Below are 18,511 nucleotides of genomic sequence, written 5' to 3'. Positions count from 1 at the left end.
AACATCTATAACTAATGGGAAGTGAATGCATGCTTAAAATGAAAAAAATGTAATACTCCCTCCGTCTAGGTGTATAAGTCATCTTAGTTTTTTTGCTAGTTAATAGCATTCCATGCAATGAATTAACCACTGCATGTCATGTTTGAAAGTCTCAAGCCATTGAAAGCATGCACGGCCCACATCTCTTATTGGTTGATATGTCACGAAACAAGAAACGAGGAGGGAGTTAATGTACCATGCCAAAATGTTTTGGGATTATTTAGTTTTCGGAAGATGACTTACACACCTAGACGGAGGGAGTACAATGAGAAAAAATGAATTGCAGTTAAAATAATGACATTTCTAACAAAAATGTGAATGTGAACTACATATGTGTGCACGTGACTAGCACATACATTGTTAATACAAGAAATAACTTATGAGTAACATGCACGAATTGATGATGTGGTGCTTGCATGCATAGAGTAGAAAAACAATGTGATTTATGACTTGCATGCATGACGTGTTCTTGTGCCATAGTTGCATGTCTAGGAAAAAACTACTAGTGGGTTGTACTAGCTATTTAGGAATAGCAGATGTATACATGGAAGTTGTAGGGAAAGAGATGACATGTATCTCAATTCCTATGAGTAGGGATTGGAAAAGAGATGTCATTTGGTTCACATCATAAGAACTTTTCTATTGAATCTAGAGATGACATGTATCTCAATTCCTATGAGGAGGGATTAGAAAAGAGATGCCATTTGGTTCACATCATAGGAACTTTTCTATTGAATATACGCTAATGTTTATTTTCCTTTGAAATTATGGGAGTATACGAATCCATTCCTATGAACCAAGTGGCTCTAAAGCTATAAAAATGATATCATATTTATTTCCTTTGAAATGTGGAGTATATGAATCTATTCCTACGAACCAATTGGCTCTAAAGGAAAAAATCCTATAAAAATCATATCATATAGAGTTCTTATGATATTCCTCCACATCAAAGAATGGTTGAAATTGCTGCAGGCAATACGACGGTCTTTCTTTGTAGACTCCTCCCTCATGTTTATAATTACCTCTCGAAAATGAATGAAATGATATATACTGGGTATTCTATATGTGCATTTTGGTACACGAAAACTCGGTAAAAGTTTGCGAGGTTCGAATTTTTAATAAAGCTATATGCACTGCATTTTGAAACGGAGGGAGGAGCATACGGCTGTTGCTAACACTCATGTGGAAGATTTGTGTGTAGGAGGAATGGCTGTTCTGTTAAATGACATGGCAAAACTGACACTGTCGGATGCCGATCTAATGGTTCTTACGGCATTCGTGAGGAAACGGCTTGTGGAGAACGTTTTTCGGATAATGATTTACGGACACATGCATTGCATTGATACGTGCCCCCTCTCTCTCACGCACACACACCCTCACGAGTCACGACTCTCCCGAGTCCTCTCGCACCCACCGTCTATCTGTAGGTAGACGTCACACACATATGTGCTCTTCACACCCTACCCTCAGAATTTCTAAAAGACAAAAGACGTCGCACACCTTTTATTTTAGCTCACACGTCACACACTTATACTATTACTCTTGTGGCGAACATTCTTTGGGCATAGTATATTGTACTCTCACGAAGAGAAGCGGTGCACGCATGCACTAGTTCCCTCACACCCACTCGCGGGTACACGTATGAGCGCATTTTTTTGAAGCTGGTACAACAAAATCACTCCACTATATATATAAGCAGGAGCCTTAGCGCTTGCTTTACTAGGGTTCCTCTCTTTCACTCTCTCATACTCTCCAGATCTAAGCAAGATATAGATGGCCACACTCTCTCTGCTCACGGCTGGTCACGAATCCGGCCGGACCACCTCGACCGGGGCAGGGGTGTAGGTGCATCGTTCACGCTGTCGTCGGCGGCGAGGGAGCAGACCAACGGCTGCCCGCGCGTCCCGATCGGCGGCCGTGCCGTTCTCTCCGAGAGAGCGCCGGCTCGGGAGGGCCTCCGACCTCTTCTTCCTCCCTGCGGTATTGTGGCCAAGATGCAGCCTCCCGACACCGTCTTTGCCACATGCCGACGACCCTCAGGTATATATTCCTTCAAAACCTGCCTTGCTCTACTGCCCCAGCTCCCCACGTGGCTGCGTGTGGATCCTTTTCTACTTTCGTCGGCTGTTCCAAAACCACCTAGACTTTTACTATTATTAGAGGTAAAGGTAGTTCATGTAGGGTTCCCTTCTTAGTAACCACCTAGTGCATGCAGCCACAACAAACACTTTTTTTACACAAGCCACAAATATGTAGTCACTTAGCTAGAAGAGAGGAACCAGCGGCAGTGACCGTCGCTGCATCCGTGGTGGCTGGCATGCAAGAAAGCTGCTCGGTCAGTGCATCGTGGCGGGCGCATTGGCGCATGCAGGCTCGGTCGGCGCATCATGGCATCGGCGCATGCAGCCTCGATCGACGCATGCAGGCAGGCTTTGCTGGGTGCATGCATAGCAGGCTTCTGTCCTAGCGGCGCGCGCAGGCGTTTAATGCAAGGGACGGCCCAACGAAACCACGACCCAACGTCGAACATCGACATCACCCAACGCGGCCCTACTTGTCAAGTCCAACGGACGACACAATCCAGCACGGCCCCACTCGTCAGAGTTAACGGTCAAGCCTTTGACCGGACGGCAACGTCCGTTGTGACCAGTTCTGAGGGTTTCGGACAAGAGAGTGGGGAAAATTGAGCAAAAATAAGAGCGCGGGATGAATGAATAGTGCTAAGGAACTAAGAGCACATATGTAAAAAAACCCTTTTCTTGCGAGTTGCAGTAGAAGTTTGCTGGCCCCGCTGCCGGACAGAAGTCGCCTCCAGTAAATTGTTCAAGACAACCTGGCCTTCCCTGGGCCGACGGCGAGGACGCTGGTGACTGGACATCCGGGCTCCACCATGTGACCCAAAATAAACGCGGATTCTCTACCGGCACAACCATGTCACCAATCATCAATCAAAAAAAAGAAAGAAAGAAACGAAAAGAGCTCTACAGGCGCCGGCTCGGCCTACCACTCGTCCCCCCGCGCCCACTTCCCAAATCGCCCCAGGCCCCAAGCACCTTCCCCCGTACTCGAACCGAAATTCTACTCGCAGCGTAGCAAAGCTATTTGAATCAGTGCGACGCGAGGCTGCTGCCTGCTGCCTGCTGGACTGCTGGTGCTCCCCTCTCCCCCCATTCTCCAATTCGCCGCGAGGCGCGCATGGAGGACCTCGCCACCGCACCGCCGCCGCGCCACCGGGCGCGGAGACACCGGAGGAAGGCGTCGGACTCGGCCACGTACGGGGACGTGTTCGGCGGGGGCCCGCGGTTCGCGCCCCCTCTCGCAGGGGCTCCGGCGGACTACGCTGACGTGTTCGGCGGCGTCGCGGCCTCCTGCTCCATCCCGTACCTCGACCTGCCCCCGGCGGCCGCCGGGAGCGACGGCGGCGCGGGGAGGTACGGCGAGATCTTCACGCGGGCCGGCTTCGGGGAGTACGCGGCGCCGTACGAGGACATGTTCGCGGAGCCGGAGGGAATGCCGGAGGAGATCGAGTCCTGGAGCGGGAGCTCGAGGTATGGATTCCGTGCCCATTCTAGGATTTTTGCCTTTCTTCTTCTCTATGACCCTCGCTGTGCTCGCTACTGTTGCGTGCTCTGTGTTTTTGGGATAAGAATGCTGGCCTTCCACGCCATTTTTAGGCCCTGTTTGCTCGTGGTTTAGAGGCGACGACGAGCCGTGGGGTGGACACTGGACAGCATAAAGCCATTCCTCGTGTATCCCAGAATGTTTCCTACGCGATATATGACGCGTCAATGCCACCGCGCTTTTAGGACAAATGTTGCTATACCTATACATGACCACTTTGTAGCTTTATTTTTCCTTTATAAGATTTTATTCAATTTCTGCTTGTCTTTCGGTGAGTGTGGTGGCATGTCATTTGCGAGCTACGTGTACTATAATGTCTCTGCTGGGTAGAGATGCTAACTTTTGTCACCATTTAAGCTCCATGCATACTGTGGAACTATGCGATTGGATAGTTTAGCTACGCTATATGTACCTCTGTTTGTTTTGGGTGCACTTCTTTTGCAGAAAGGCGATTCCTTTTGGGCCAAGTGGCGCCTTTTCTCCTCACTTTCCAGTTGGTTTGAACTAGAAGAATTTGGGTGGTTACCCAGAAACCCATAACTCCACCTTCAGATCTTATTTCAGATGCTGCTGTTCAGGGTTTATTATATAGGTTTCTAGTATAATCAGTCACATGCGTGGTACGTGTACTTGTTGCTAGGACTTTGTTCATGTGTTAATTTTTTGTGAGACGTTCGTCTCAGTGATGGTCACGTATGAATTAAAAGTTACTATATGGAGACTACAATTTCATGGAAAGATATTATCAAATTGGAAATAACACATGATTCCTAAGGAAACATTTATCTATCAGATCTATTCATGTAGTGTATTCACCCCTTGTCCCACCAAATTCTCCCCTTACTGCTCCTCCATTTTATTTGCGATTCACCGCCTAATTTAGCAGTAGTTCCGTGGTAAAATGTGACTGTCTGCCTTTGTCTAGTTTGAGCGAGGGCCTCACATATTTGTGGTACTAGTCAACTTATGAAGGTTTGCCACTTGGGAATTTGTTGGATCTTCCAAAATACACATGCTTCTCTCTTAAATGCCATGCCATGAATATCGACTTTAACTTGCTGAAGGTAATCAACTGCCACCAAGCTGATTCATAGACTATTAGGGTGCCTTTAGCATTTTGGCGAGTGGTGACTCTTAAAGGTGCTTTTGCTTGGCCATTTCTAATTCTCCATACATATGAACTAATTGGTAACCTCTCTCTTAAAGCCATGAAGGAATATCAAACTTTATTCTTGTTTTTAGAATAATATCAAACTTTATTCTGTTTCTTCTATAGGACAAACAAATATGCCAAGTTGGCCTTTAATGTGAGATTAAGTTGGTTAGAATTTGCTTGGGCAGTCCACCTTAAAGTGTTTACAGATCTTAAAGCAAAGGTAGTTATTACTGAGTAGGAGCAATTTTCATTAATGGCATTGAAGAGAAGCTTGTCCAACATCGTCTGAGATGGTTTGGGCATATTCAGTGCAGGCCTCCAGAAGCTCCAGTGCATAGCGGCCGGCTAAAGCGTGCGTATAACGTCAAGAGAGGTCGGGGTAGACCGAATTTGACATGGGAGGAGTCAGTAAAGAGAGATCTGAAGGATTGGAGTATCACCAAAGAACTAGCCATGGACAGGGTTGCGTGGAAGCTTGCTATCCATGTGCCAGAACCATGAGTTGGTCGCGAGATCTTATGGGTTTCACCTCTAGGCTACCCCAACTTTTTTTGGGACTAAAGGCTTTGTTGTTGTTGTTGTTGTTGTTGTTGTTGTTGTTGTATTCGGCTTCTATCTGAAATCCCATACCCCTTTTTTTTTGTTTAAATTAGTAAAGCTTGGAGCAGGCCAATCATACTTGCTTTCCATATATAAATCTTGTAATTTGACCCACAGTGCAAATTCTTTCTTACATTTGTTAGTTCATGATTGCCCACGTGTGTGGATGAACTCCTCCATCGACTGCTACTCATGCATAGAGCCTACAGCCAACAATCAGCTCCATGTGCTCCATGGAAGCATGTAGATTTAATGGAAGCATACTGTTAGTGTTGAATTGCTGCCCGGGCCCAGATATCACATCATCTGTGTCATCTTTTGAGTTTCGATTTAAACAAGCAGGATTTTCCCCCGCAAGAAAACAAATAAGTAGGATTTTATTTCCTGAAATCTGATCTTGACAGGGCTTCAAAATCAATGTGAAACCATTACTTGTGGATTTGACCCTGTTCATTATTAACCATTTTTGCTGTAAGATCAATTCGTCAACTGTTACTGAGATTAGGTGCAGAAGTTAAATCCTTTGTTTTCATTTTGCTGAGATCAAGCAGCACCTGTTATGCATGTGGCATACCTGACAACTTGCTTTGTGAATGTTGTGTTGTCATCATCTTCTTCACATTTGTTTGACAGAAGCTTGTTTCCATTACTATTGGAAAAAGCGAATGCACAAGCTTTGTTTCTGACTCATTGTTCATTATTTTCAATTCTACAGATCATCAATCAGAAAAGAATCTGCTGAAATGGATGCTGAGCCATCTCTACTCTATCAACACTATCCAAATGTGGTCTATGACCAACAGTTTGATGAGGAACAGTTTTCTCCAATCTCCTTTCCTCCAGATGGTGAACAACAGTTCAACATGTCATATAATAAGGCAACCAGGGGAAGGCTAGATGATCTAGTTGAAATGACTACTTGCATGGTGGAGCCTTCAATAAGTTACGTGGTTGACTCTTGCAATTTGTCAAATGATTCAGCAACGAATCATGTTCCAGTAATGGACAATGGTGCACTTGCTAATGGTGAAGATAAGGAGATGAGCCCACCACCACTCCCTGCAAGTGGTGATTCTGTAGCTGATGAGAAGCAGCATATTTCTCCCTGCCTTCCCATTTATGAAAATCATTATGAAGATAAAAAGGATGACAGGAGGTCTAGCATTCATTCAGCATCAAGTGAGGAAAACAATGGTGCAACTGCTAATGATGAAAATAAGGAGACTAGCCCACCACAACTCCCTGTAAATGGTAATCCTGTAACGGATGAGAAGCAACATATCTCAACCTGTCTTCTCAATTCTGAAAATCTCTATGAAGATGAAAAGGACCACAAGAGATCTAGCGCTCATTCAGCATCAAGTGAGGAAGTACCTTCCCCAGACTATCCATTCTTAAGGATGTCCAACACCCACATTCAAACACAGCCCATCAATGTACAACCACCATCAATCCTACCATCTAATTTTCTTAATAAGAAGGAAAGTAAATCTAACAGAGATTCTGAGGGCAATCCTAACTCTGCTGCTGCTGATGCTATAAAGGAAGCAACGGATGTGAAGCAAAATATCTCAACTTGTCTTCTCAATTCTGAAAATCTCTATGAAGATGAAAAGGACCACAAGAGATCTAGCACTCATTCAGCATCAAGTGAGGAAGTGCCTTCCCCCGACTATCCATTCTTAAGGGTGTCCAACACCCATATTCAAACACCGCCCATCAAAGTACAGCCACCATCAATCCTACCATCTAATTTTCTTAATAACAAGGAAAGTAAATCTGACAGAGATTCTGAGGTCAATCCTAACTCTGCTGCTGCTGCTGCTATAAAGGAAGCAATGAATTTTGCTGAAGCAAGGTTAAAAGCTGCAAAAGAACTGATGGAGAGAAAAGGGGACAGTTTTAAACTTCGGAAGAGGCCAGGTCATCATAGAGGCACAAAATCGACAGAAATCAAGGAAGATAAGAGTCCTGAAGAGGTGAATATATTTGAAGAGAAGCTGACCTCAAGAAAGTTAGCAGAAGAGGAAAACTATGAGAATCTAAGTTTCCTGGATAAACACAGAGGCAGTAGTGCAGTTAAGATAGCAGACTGTTATCAAGACGGAAAAGGGGTTCTATCTCCAGGGAAGCCTCAGCAGATAATACAAAGTGACAGTAAAGTTGATCAACTAGGCAAGTGGGCATCAGATGCTGAATTCTACGATCTGGTTAGCCATCATCGGAAATCTACAACTAGCACAGCTGCATGTGAAGGTGATAATGGTCTGACGACAAATCCCTTCACTAAGCATGGCCATTCTGAGAAAGTAAAAGAAGGGGTTAATGCAGGGGATTTGGAAAGAGATGGGAAATTGTCGGGTTGTAATGAAATAACAGAGCTGGGAACGATACATGTAAATCTTACAGCAGATGATGCAGCTGCTCTAGGGGTTGAACATGAGGCTCCTACAGCTCCTGAAGGTTCACTATGGGAGGAAAGGGTGGAATACCAAGAAACAAACGATTCTCATATCAAAGAACATGTAGGGCAAAGCAATTCTCCAAAAGGTCATGATGATGATGGGATATTTGAGGCTTCATGTATGAATGGCATACCTCCAAAGCTGCATGTTGTTCCAGATACATCCAGTTTGTCTTTGAAGGTTTGTATACCGGTAGGCCATGCCAATGGTAACCAAAATTGTTCTGATGCTAGTACTGAAGAAACTCCACCAGTAGGAAAATATGACAAAGAAAACAACAATAAAGAGGGACTTGAGATTCCATGTGCTGATGAGACACTTTGCACTTCCGTAAGGAATCAAATATCAGATGAACATCTGGAAATTCCTATCATTGATGAAATTGAGACGAGTCAAGCGAAAGTAGCCACATTAGAAGAGCCTGCAGAATATTACGAAGACCAATGGTCCCCGAAGATGTCAAATACAGTTCACAGGGAGGCTAAAACTTATGAGGAAGACAAGATGTTCAGTTTTGTTGATGAAGCATGCCTGCAAAGTGAACAAGAAAAAATAACCGAACTACCTTCAGAAACGCTCATCCATAAAGAAATGGAGAGATTTGGAATTGAGGAGAAAGAAAGCCTGCATGAAGATTCCCAAGATGAAGATGTATACTGGGATGCGGGATCTCCTGAAAAGGAAACTAGTGTTACTTCTGATACCGATGCTAATGAAAATGACGAAGCAGAGGTGCTGAATGTATTTGTGGCAGACAGTGACTTGATGGAAAACAATGTTAGAACATGTGCTACTTCTGCCAAACACTCAGATCAACTCCCAGAATCTCAGGAGTCATTATTGGAACCTCAAGAGTTGGCAAACAATATGGATGTAATTGAGGATTTTGTATCCCATGGTAACGGAAAAGAAGCAAAAAATACCTTGTTAGGGAACAGTGAGACGGCACTGGTGGAAAAAACGTTAAACCATGATACGGAAGGCCAGACATCCACGGAAACTGGTGCCACCAGAGGACTAAATGATGTATATGCAGAAATAATTGCAAAGAATAATAGGGCGGGTAATGTACTTCATTCTGGAGCTGAAGTTATCACCGATGATTACAGTGATTATACTACATGTTCTAAAGATATGCATGCTTCATTCTCAGAAGCATGCACTAGCATGCATCACTTGCCTCAGAATGTTGAATCTATTTCCGCTCTGACGTCTGATGAAAGCATATCTTTCCTTGTAAATCTTGAAGAGAACTGCATAAAAGCAGATAGTGGATATTCGACAATAAGAGACACAGCGTTACAAGGGAAAAAGGCAGGCGGCAAAATTGAAGAAGGAGATGGCAAAGACAAAATATCGAGTGTAAATTTGAAGGATCAGCAATCTTTTGGAGAGGATAGTGCATCAAAGTTTGTTCAGAAATCAAGAAAAGAGACCTCTGATGCCCAGAGAATTGAAGGGAGAGATGATATAAGAAAGGCAGAAGGTGAAATTGAAAAGGATGTCTCCCTAAGACCAGATAAAGATAAAGAAAGGGAATACAAATTGGAAAAAGAACAAAGTAAGGAGAAACCAATTAGAGAACTAGAAGAAGAGAAGGAGAGGGAGAGGGAGCGGGCAAAAGATAGGCTTGCTGTTCAGAGGGCTACCAGAGAAGCTCATGAGAGGGCATTTGCTGAGGCTCGTACAAAGGCTGAAAGAATAGCATTAGAAAGGATTACCTCTTCACGACAAAGGGCGTCTGCAGAAGCACGAGTTAAAGAGAAGGCAAGTGATGAAGCAGTTGCAGAGAAGGCTTCTAGAGAAGCTAGAATGAAAGTGGAACGTGCAGCAGTCGAGAGAGCAACTGCAGAAGCTCGAGAGAGGGCAATTGAAAAGGCAAAGGCTGCTGCAGATGCTAAGGAGCGAATAGAAAAGGCCAGAGTCCCATTCAAAGATAGTTTTAAGGCTACTAATCAGGTAACTGATGTTGTTACAAAAGACTTTTTGGCACAGCTACCAAACTATTTTTTTATTTACTCTAAGCAGCTACTACTGATGCCCTAAGTAATTTCTCATTCTTTGTCTTGATGCTGGATAATAAATAGGACAATCAATTTCAGAAGACAGCTTCTAACGATCATGGAAGAAGCACAGATTCTTGTAATCAAGGTACTGCTAATATCCAGAAGTGTTTCTAACCTTTTTCCCTGTATAAGGGGGGACAATTTTTGCCATGTCACTGTAACCTTTTCCTGTAATATTTTTTACAGTATGTTATGTGAGACCAAATTTCGTGTTTTGACCCTTTTGGGATACAAATTCAGGATCTGACCCCGGTTTGGAAAAAATTCGGGATTTGACCCTTTCGCTATCGCCAGGGGCTCTGGCGGTAGGGTTAGACAGCCTACCGGTGCGACGGAGGGGGACGGCGGCCGTTTGCCCGAGCTGACGTGGATAAGTACCCTACCGCCAGATCCCCTGGCGGTAGGCTGTCTAACCCTACCGCCAGAGCCCCTGGCGGTAGGGTGTGGCTGGGTTTTGCCTCGCAAACCTTTTGTAACGAAATATGAAAGGGCCCTGGCGGTAGGCTGTCTGACCCTACTACCAGGATCCGTGGCGGTAGGGTCCTGTGTTTTGTTGTTTCAAGTTCAATTGCTTGCTTCTTTTCAAAATCAATATAACAGCAATATCACAGATCTTAAATAATTAAACTTGGGCATCACATACACATTAACAAAACTTGAAGATAATATAGTTCCACAAATAGCAAACGGAGTTCCACAAATAGTTCCACAAATAGCAAACGGAGTTCCACATAGACACACAAGTAGCAAACACACCGTTCCACAAATAAGCTAGAAACGGAGTTCCACAAATGGAGTTCCAACACACAAGTAGCAAACACACCGTTCCACAAACGGAGTTCCAACTACAAGAGCCAACTATCGAAGAGCAGAATCAGTTGCTCCTTCCCCTCTTGGAGGTACGGTCCTCGTTACTCTTTGAACGAGTCTCTTCAGTCTTCTTCTTGGGCCGTCGAGTAACCGGTCTCTGGAAAGGGTCCGGACTCAGCAAATCCTTCTTTTTCGGATTCCTCTTCGGCAGCTGAGATGGTTGAGATGTTTGAGTTGGTGGAGGTCCATAATCTTCATCGTACTCCTCCTCCCCATTGCTCTCATCCTCATCCTCCTCCTCCCCTTCTTCATGTGTGGCCTCCTCATCCTCCTCCTCCTCCTCTTCCTCCTCCTCCTCAACCAACCTAGACGACGAGGGAACATGGCTCGATGAGCCGATGTGACCCTGTGTGGCTACAGGCCGATAAGCTTCAACCGACCCAGGTCCAGCACACCCAAGCAGCCCTACCAGCTTGCGACAACGCTTCACGAACTTCTGCACTCACAATGAAACAAGGGCATAATAAGTATCAGATTTATGATTGCAAGTGAACAAGATGCATCTGTTCCGAGGAGGCTGAAATTGTACCTTCATCGTCCCCCTCATTTTATTCTCAGATTGTACGCTCTCGGGGGCATCACCTAGTGCATCTGATGCTTCAAAGATGCATCTGTTCAGCTCACCAGACTGCAACGGCATAAGTCAGTCACGATGACGAATAAAATAATTTAAATACCACCGTCGGTTCAAACTTACCACTCTGTTGATGAGGGGTGCAAACTCCCTAAATCCACTGTGCATGTCTCTGATGCCGGTCTGGTAGGCCTCTTCCTCGGGGTCATCCCTCTCCAGCTCCGCGATGTCTTCCTCCGTCCACCTAGGCCTGAGACGAAGACGGTGCTTCTGGCCATCATCGTACCACCTCATGTGTCGGTCCAGGTAAACATCCCAATCAGTCACTTTCCTCTCCACATCTTTCCGGTACCTCCGTCGGTTCCACTCCGTCACATGAGTTTTATGCTCCTCTCCCCAGTCTGTGATCGACTGATTCTTCTGTCGGCTCATCCTGCAAGGCATAGGCCACAAGAAACATCATAATAAAGTCGCCACGCAATGAAATCATGGGCACGGAGAACAAAGCGCTCACAGGTGGAGCGCGTGGCCGCCGGTATCGGTGGGCGGGCCCGGTGGGGTATGCTGATACACCCCAAACTGCGTGGCCACGCGGTGTGGCAAGTGCCACTCGACGGCGTACACGCAGATCATGGGCACGATGCACCGCCAGAGACCACGGTCCGCATCGCACATCACGTTCAGATCAAAATCCCACTCTCGGTCATGATACGACCACCAGTTTACCTATTACATATACGTTGGTAAGTTCCCACTCGGTCAAAAGTGGAATCAAAGAGAAAGGTGTTGAGCGAGTTCATATACCTGCGTATGCGTCAAGGCGTCCAACTCGTTGGTGTAGGTCTTGTACGAAGTCTTGTTTAGGCCTGTGTAGAGTTTGACAACGTCCCACTCGTAAGCTACGGTGGGGTGTCGAGTCTCGTCGCCGTCTTCGCTATAGGCACCCCATGGGCGTCTTGGCATCTTCTCCGGACGCCCCACCGGCAGCCGCTCCCACATCCAAATGGAGAAGGCCCAGACAAAGCCACCCATATTGGACTTGTCTCCCGTCCTCTGTGTTGCGTCGTCAAGCTGCAAAACATCAAATGAGGATCAGATATAACAAAATGTCATGGACATACTTTCGTAGGTAGGCAATTAGATACTCTCTTACCGAACGGTATAGGTAGGCGAGAGATGCGGTCCCCCAACTGTACCCTGCATCCCAGTCCGCTAGGAAGAACATATACGACCAGTTGGCAGAGTTCCCGGAGCTGTCTGGAAACACGACCTCCGTGAGAAGATACCACAGGTAGGCCCTCGCGTACCACTCCACAGTCGTCTCATCGGCGTCTTTGGGGCATGTCTTCCGGTGCTCCGAGAGCCAGGGCAACGACACACCAGATGTACGGTTACCCTTAGCACCGGGGCAGTCGCCGATGAGGGTGGTAACCCTCCGCTGCCAGTTGGTCCTCTCCACTCGTCCGGTGAGTGCATGACCCTCGATCGGCATGGCAGTAATCATCGATCAATCCTCAAGGGTCACCGTCATCTCCCCGCATGGCAGATGAAAAGAATGGGTCTCCGGTCGCCACCGGTCAATCAAAGCTGTCAGAGCTGCGTGGACAAGCGTCAGCGGCTGACGCTTGAACTGCAACACAAAACCCAACAGACGGGCTCTCTTGAAGAACGGCGCGTAGCGCTCGTCGTAGTCCATATGCCCATGAATCCCGTGACCCCTCATGCGCAGTGGCTGGAGCATCTGTCAAAAAGTGAACGCCAAAAGTTAGGAAATTATTTTCATCAATCCGAAAACTTTGATCAATGTTTCATTCATATTACTTACCTCTCCGTTCTCTATGAAACGGGCACGATGTCCCTTGTCAAATGCGTAGTCAAGCATGGAGTACCGTGGGCCGATGTTGTTCGCAGGAGGTGCCCGCCTTAATAAAATTTCATAAACAAAAGCATCATAAGCATAAGCATACATAAAGAAAAAATGAAATCGAATCATATCAAAATCATATCAACATGCATCATATCAAAATAAAATCTTAAGCATATTCCTCCAACAACATCTACTACACATGATGGATCAAATCATATCAACATGCATCATATCAAAAAAAAATCCTCCAACATGCATCATATCATCATATTTTTAAACAATTTTTTTAAAATAGAGTTCATCTTGAATGTATTTTCTCCAAACAACATCTTCATATCATCATATCAACATGCATCATAAAACTACAATCAAGTCCTCCCACATGCATTGCATCATAATTTTTATAACAAAAATAATTATGAACTAGGGTTCATCTTCACACTAACATATGAACTATTGATTAGAGTTCATATTCAATACCACTAGTTACTAAAGAACTAAGAACTAGAACTACAATCAAGCTAAAACAATCTTAGGTGAAAAAAATTCCAATCTAAGTTCAAAAATATCAGGGATTTCAAGCAAATAATGCGTCGAATCGGAAGCAAGTTTGCAAAAACTAATTGGAGGGATTGGAGGAGCTTACGTTTCTCTCTTCGGGGCCATCTCGATCCGCAAAAACGATGAAGAAACGGTGAAGATCCGAGGGGGAGAGTGGAGGAGATGAGAGAGGGAGAGAGGGGTGAGTTGGGGGAGAAAGAAAGGAAACTGCCGACGGGGGGAGGGGGAGGGGTGGGGAGATGGGCAGGGGCGCGGGGTCTCGGGCGAAATAACTGCCCGGACCCTACCGCCAGGGGCTCTGGCAGTAGGGTTAGACAGGCTAGGTGCGACGGAGGGGGACGGCGGTCGTCTCCGCGTGCTGACGTGGATTAGTACCCTACCGCCAGGGCCCCTGGCGGTAGCCTGTCTAACCCTACCGCCAGAGCCCCTGGCGGTAAGAAAAAGGGTCAAATCCCGAATTTTTTCCCAACCGGGGTCAGATCCTGAATTTGTATCGCAAAAGGGTCAAAACATGAAATTTAGCCGTTATGTGATGATGATTTGTGGGAACTTTATGTTCTTTGCCTTATTTGAATGTTTTGGCATTTATTTACAGCATCTGAGTTTGAATCAGCTCTAAGACACAAAGCAAGATCGGAGAGGCACCAACGGACAGCTGAACGAGCGGTATACTCAGATGTTTTGTTTTCTCCTTCACTTGTTAGTCTTGATATCTCTTGGTAGTTTCATCATCACCAATTTTCAGGAAAAAGCTCTAGCCGAAAAGAATATGCGGGACATGCTGGCTCAGAGGGAGCAAACAGAAAAACACGTAAGACAATAAGTTATCACTCACCAGGAAGGCAAACATATTGCACTGTTTCTTAATAGTCTTTTCTTCTGCAATCTGGTGTTCATATATCTTTGATACAGAGATTGGCTGAATTCCTTGATCCTGAAATCAAGAGATGGTCAAATGGAAAGGAAGGAAATCTGCGAGCATTGCTCTCTACGTTGCAATATGTACGCATTTTGACTTACGTGACTTCTGTTTCAACCATTTTTTCTTTGTTGCTTATAAATTCCGCTGAGCCTTATATACCTTTCGCATGTCCATTTTCAGTTTTAGAATATATATTACTTTTGACTTCCAGTAAATTATGTGCTAAGTTGATTTCAGGAAATTTAAGAAATGACTTTGAGAGTTGGGAGCTTGCACTTATTACTCAATTACAGAAATGATCAGCTTAAGAAATGACTCAAAACATCCACAACACAACTCTCTAAAGTCAACTTCTGTAATTCCACTTTTTATGGAATTATACCTAGCAGTTTCCTTTACATGCTTATGCTGTTACAGTAGTACCAGAAAGTACTGTAATGCACTAAGCATAACTGATTAACCACATAAGCTGAAAGGACAATAAGAAAATCAAACATTGTAACATTCTCGCAATTTATTTTATTTTTTGGGTAAATGGTAGAAAATATTGAGTTTATCAATCAGTATGGGACACTGTAAATCCATGATGAAAACACAACTCAATTCAGTAAATTTTGAATTTAGTTGGGTTTGGAATTATTGCACAATACAAAGAAACACTATCACAGAAATCTGGTATGATGTCTCCTTCAGCTAAAACAATATGTTACCCGAAAACTTTGGAGTAACAGTTTGGTGGTGGAATATATGTATACATATGCACTTACCCAGTTTATCCAGAAGATAGATGTCTAAACCGGGAAGGCTGTGTATGGTGAGTAGTCGAGAGCTTCAGATGACAGCTTACATGAGTTTTGGCAGTTGGCACGACTGGGATTGGTAGTGGGAGATAGCAGGAGGTAATTGGGTGATGTGAGACAAAAGGAGGGGGGTTCAGGAGGGCTCTGTTGCTGTTGTCTCTGTAGGTTTGCTGGCCCCACCCGTCAGAATAGAGAGGAAAAAGCATGGGAGAGAGTGAATGGGATTCCAATCTTTACAAGTAACTGGTAAATTGTACGTGCTTTGCACGTCATCAGATACATGATAGCATTAAAAAATACAATCCCGATATTAATTTCCTTTCCTGCGAATCATATTGGACAAGATCCAACTCTATCCCAACTTTTTTGGTGGAACGGAGGCAAAAGCTTTGCCTCATCTCATTAATGAAGGAGTAAGACAATGTTTTTAAGGTTACAGGACGACGCAGGTCTGAACAAAAGGGATCACTCTCCCGGAATTAAATTGCCCAAGAATCTAGCCCTGGCAACAAGTCTTCGCCTCATCCTTAATCGTCGCGGCCATTCTCGTAGGATGGAAGCTTTGGAACGGAACACCCTAGCGTTCCTCTCGTTCCAAATCTCCCAACATATGAACATCTGTAAAGAGTTGTTGGCTTTCCTGGAGTAGCCTGGCCTACCCTCATTAGAGCTCCACCATTGCTTGACTGTCTGAAGGTTGCTCCAGCTAGGATTTGCCGATTGTATTCCCAGCCAATTGTAAATTATGTTCCAAACTCTGATAGTGAATCCACATTTGAACATCAGATGAGCAGCGGTTTCAGGTTCTCTTTTGCAAAGTTGGCAAAGACCGCAGTTTGGCCTCTGTCCGCCGTCCAAATCCTATCTTGAAGAATAAGCCATGAGAAGAATTTAATCTCAGGGGAATCCAGACCTTCCAAACCATATGCGGCATCTCTGAATTGATCAAACTGGCAAATTGCATCCGGTAAGTGGTGGCGGCAGAATATCACCCATCGGCAGTGAACTTCCAATGGATGCCATCGCTGGTGCCCGACTAAAGGTGGACCTCTTGGCATTTGCACCAAAGGTCGAAAAGGTCGAAGAATTGCTGGATGAGGGCAACGGAGAGTCCACCTTACAGGTTTATGTGCCTGACCCAGTCATTATTCTGCAAGGACTTGGCCACGCAGGAATTGGTGTGCTTGGAAAGGGCAAAGATGCCCGGAGCAATGTCTTTAGGCTTTGGTCCGTGGAGCCAGGGAGAGTGCCATAAACTTGCGGTCATGCTGTCCCTAATGGTTATCGTCGTCGCGGCATAGAATAAGTATTTGTCTTCATCATCACAAGGTATTTCAAGGCCAACCCAAGCTCTCTGTGGGTCCACCCAAGCAAACCAGAGCCATCGCAGCCTGAGCGCGCAGGCGAACTTGTCAAGATCCAGGATACCCAATCCGCCAAGATTTGTAGGGCGACAAACTGTTCTCCAATTCACCTTGCATTTTCCGCCCGAAACCTGATCAGTACCCGCCCACAGAAAAGCCTGCTGAATCTTGGTGGTACTTTCTTTGGTGCCCGGTAGCACATCAAGCGCGGTGATGTGGTAAATCACAAGTGATGTCAAGACCGATTTGACAAGTGCGGATCGACCTGCTGAGTTGATGTTGTTACCTTGCCAAGGGGGGAGCTTGGCCACCACTTTGTCCACAAGGAACTGACAATCTGCCTTCTTCAGACTATGTGTGGAGAGTGGAAGGCCCAAATAACGCAAGGGAATCCCTCTAGAATGCAGATTGTTCTGTCTCTTCTTTTAATTAGAGAATCAGCTAAGCATGGGGAAAGACGCTTCTAGAATACATGTGGTGATACAGTGGGAGTTCAATTAGAACACAAACTGGCATAATTCTATGTGTCGAAAACTTTGTCCAACGGATGATAATGCTCGGATTTGCCATCTCTCAGCCGTTGGATGCCGCATATGTAACGGCTAATATTTGAAGTTATTGTCACACTATATAGTGGTATAGATATAAAGGAAAAGTTACCCATGCATGAAAGGTATTAGAAGCACAGTTGAATCAAATTTACAAACCATTTAATTTTCATGTTATCATCTGTAAATCTGATTTGTTGTTCATCTGTTTGTCTGCTTCATTTGGAGAAAAATCTTCTCATGGATGTATTTACTTGAATTCACTCATGCTTGGATCAATTCTGTACTGTATCATTTATGCAGTGATACCAAATTTGAATTACTCTGGCTGAATTAAGCTACCCATCAGTCAAATCACTATATCTAAAAGCTTTCCTGAAAAGGTCACTTTTAATCCTTTTCTTGTGGGCAGATACTTGGTTCAGACAGTGGCTGGCAGTCAGTTCCCCTCACAGATCTTATTACGGCTGCTGCCGTGAAGAAAGCATACAGGAAGGCAACCCTTTGTGTCCATCCTGATAAATTACAACAAAGGGGTGCTACAATCAGACAAAAGTACATCTGTGAGAAGGTGTTTGATCTTCTTAAGGTGCGTTTGTTGTTAAGATGTACTACTGCATAAAGTTGAAAACCACATGCGGACTTTTTCATGAACGCCAAACTAGTAAAAACCTGGAATTTTATGTTTAATGGAGGCTATGATTTGATGTGTGATTACTTATTGCAATAATCGAGACTAAATCATCGTGCTTCCATTGTGCAGGAAGCTTGGAACAAGTTCAATTCTGCAGAGCGCTAAGGGGGGAGATAGGCAGTGGTGTTCATTCTTTTCTTTTCCTGGGAGAACAGGAAATTAGGTTAATATCTATATAGCCATATCATCAATCGTTTATATAGATGTAAATATGTGGTTCTGGGGAACAATTTTTGACCATCATTCTACCAGATTAATAATTAAATAATAGAGCATCCTTTGTTCTCTATCCCATGAAAAACAGCAACATTCAGCCCAAGTAAAGGAGTAAATGTTACGACCTCTGACCCATAATAATAAGTGT

General features: G+C 44.7%; 1 protein-coding gene across 1 annotated transcript; it reads left to right on the top strand.

The window, feature by feature from the left end:
* Positions 1 to 2,961: 2,961 nt before the first annotated feature.
* On the top strand, positions 2,962 to 18,448 carry LOC109757642 (uncharacterized). Its single transcript, XM_020316463.4, has 8 exons — positions 2,962 to 3,587; positions 6,132 to 9,840; positions 9,969 to 10,032; positions 14,415 to 14,485; positions 14,565 to 14,630; positions 14,732 to 14,821; positions 17,866 to 18,042; positions 18,217 to 18,448. Exons 1-8 carry the CDS (start codon positions 3,235 to 3,237, stop codon positions 18,250 to 18,252), a joined length of 4,566 nt encoding a protein of 1,521 aa, XP_020172052.1. The 5' UTR covers positions 2,962 to 3,234; the 3' UTR covers positions 18,253 to 18,448.
* Positions 18,449 to 18,511: the final 63 nt, after the last annotated feature.

The sequence above is a fragment of the Aegilops tauschii genome, chromosome 3, assembly GCF_002575655.3.
Source record: "Aegilops tauschii subsp. strangulata cultivar AL8/78 chromosome 3, Aet v6.0, whole genome shotgun sequence".
In the NCBI taxonomy this organism is placed as follows: Eukaryota; Viridiplantae; Streptophyta; class Magnoliopsida; order Poales; family Poaceae; genus Aegilops; species Aegilops tauschii.
Note: the sequence above shows the minus strand (reverse complement) of the source record. Positions and strands in the feature narration are given on the sequence as shown.

What these genes read in the sequence shown, in the direction of transcription:
- LOC109757642 (XM_020316463.4), top strand. Translation starts at nt 3,235, where the DNA reads ATGGAGGACCTCGCCACCGCACCGCCGCCGCGCCACCGGGCGCGGAGA. An exon ending in CACAGATTCTTGTAATCAAG is followed by an intron (nt 10,033 to 14,414) that starts GTACTGCTAATA and finishes ATTTATTTACAG; the next exon opens with CATCTGAGTTTGAATCAGCT. An exon ending in TGCTCTCTACGTTGCAATAT is followed by an intron (nt 14,822 to 17,865) that starts GTACGCATTTTG and finishes TCTTGTGGGCAG; the next exon opens with ATACTTGGTTCAGACAGTGG.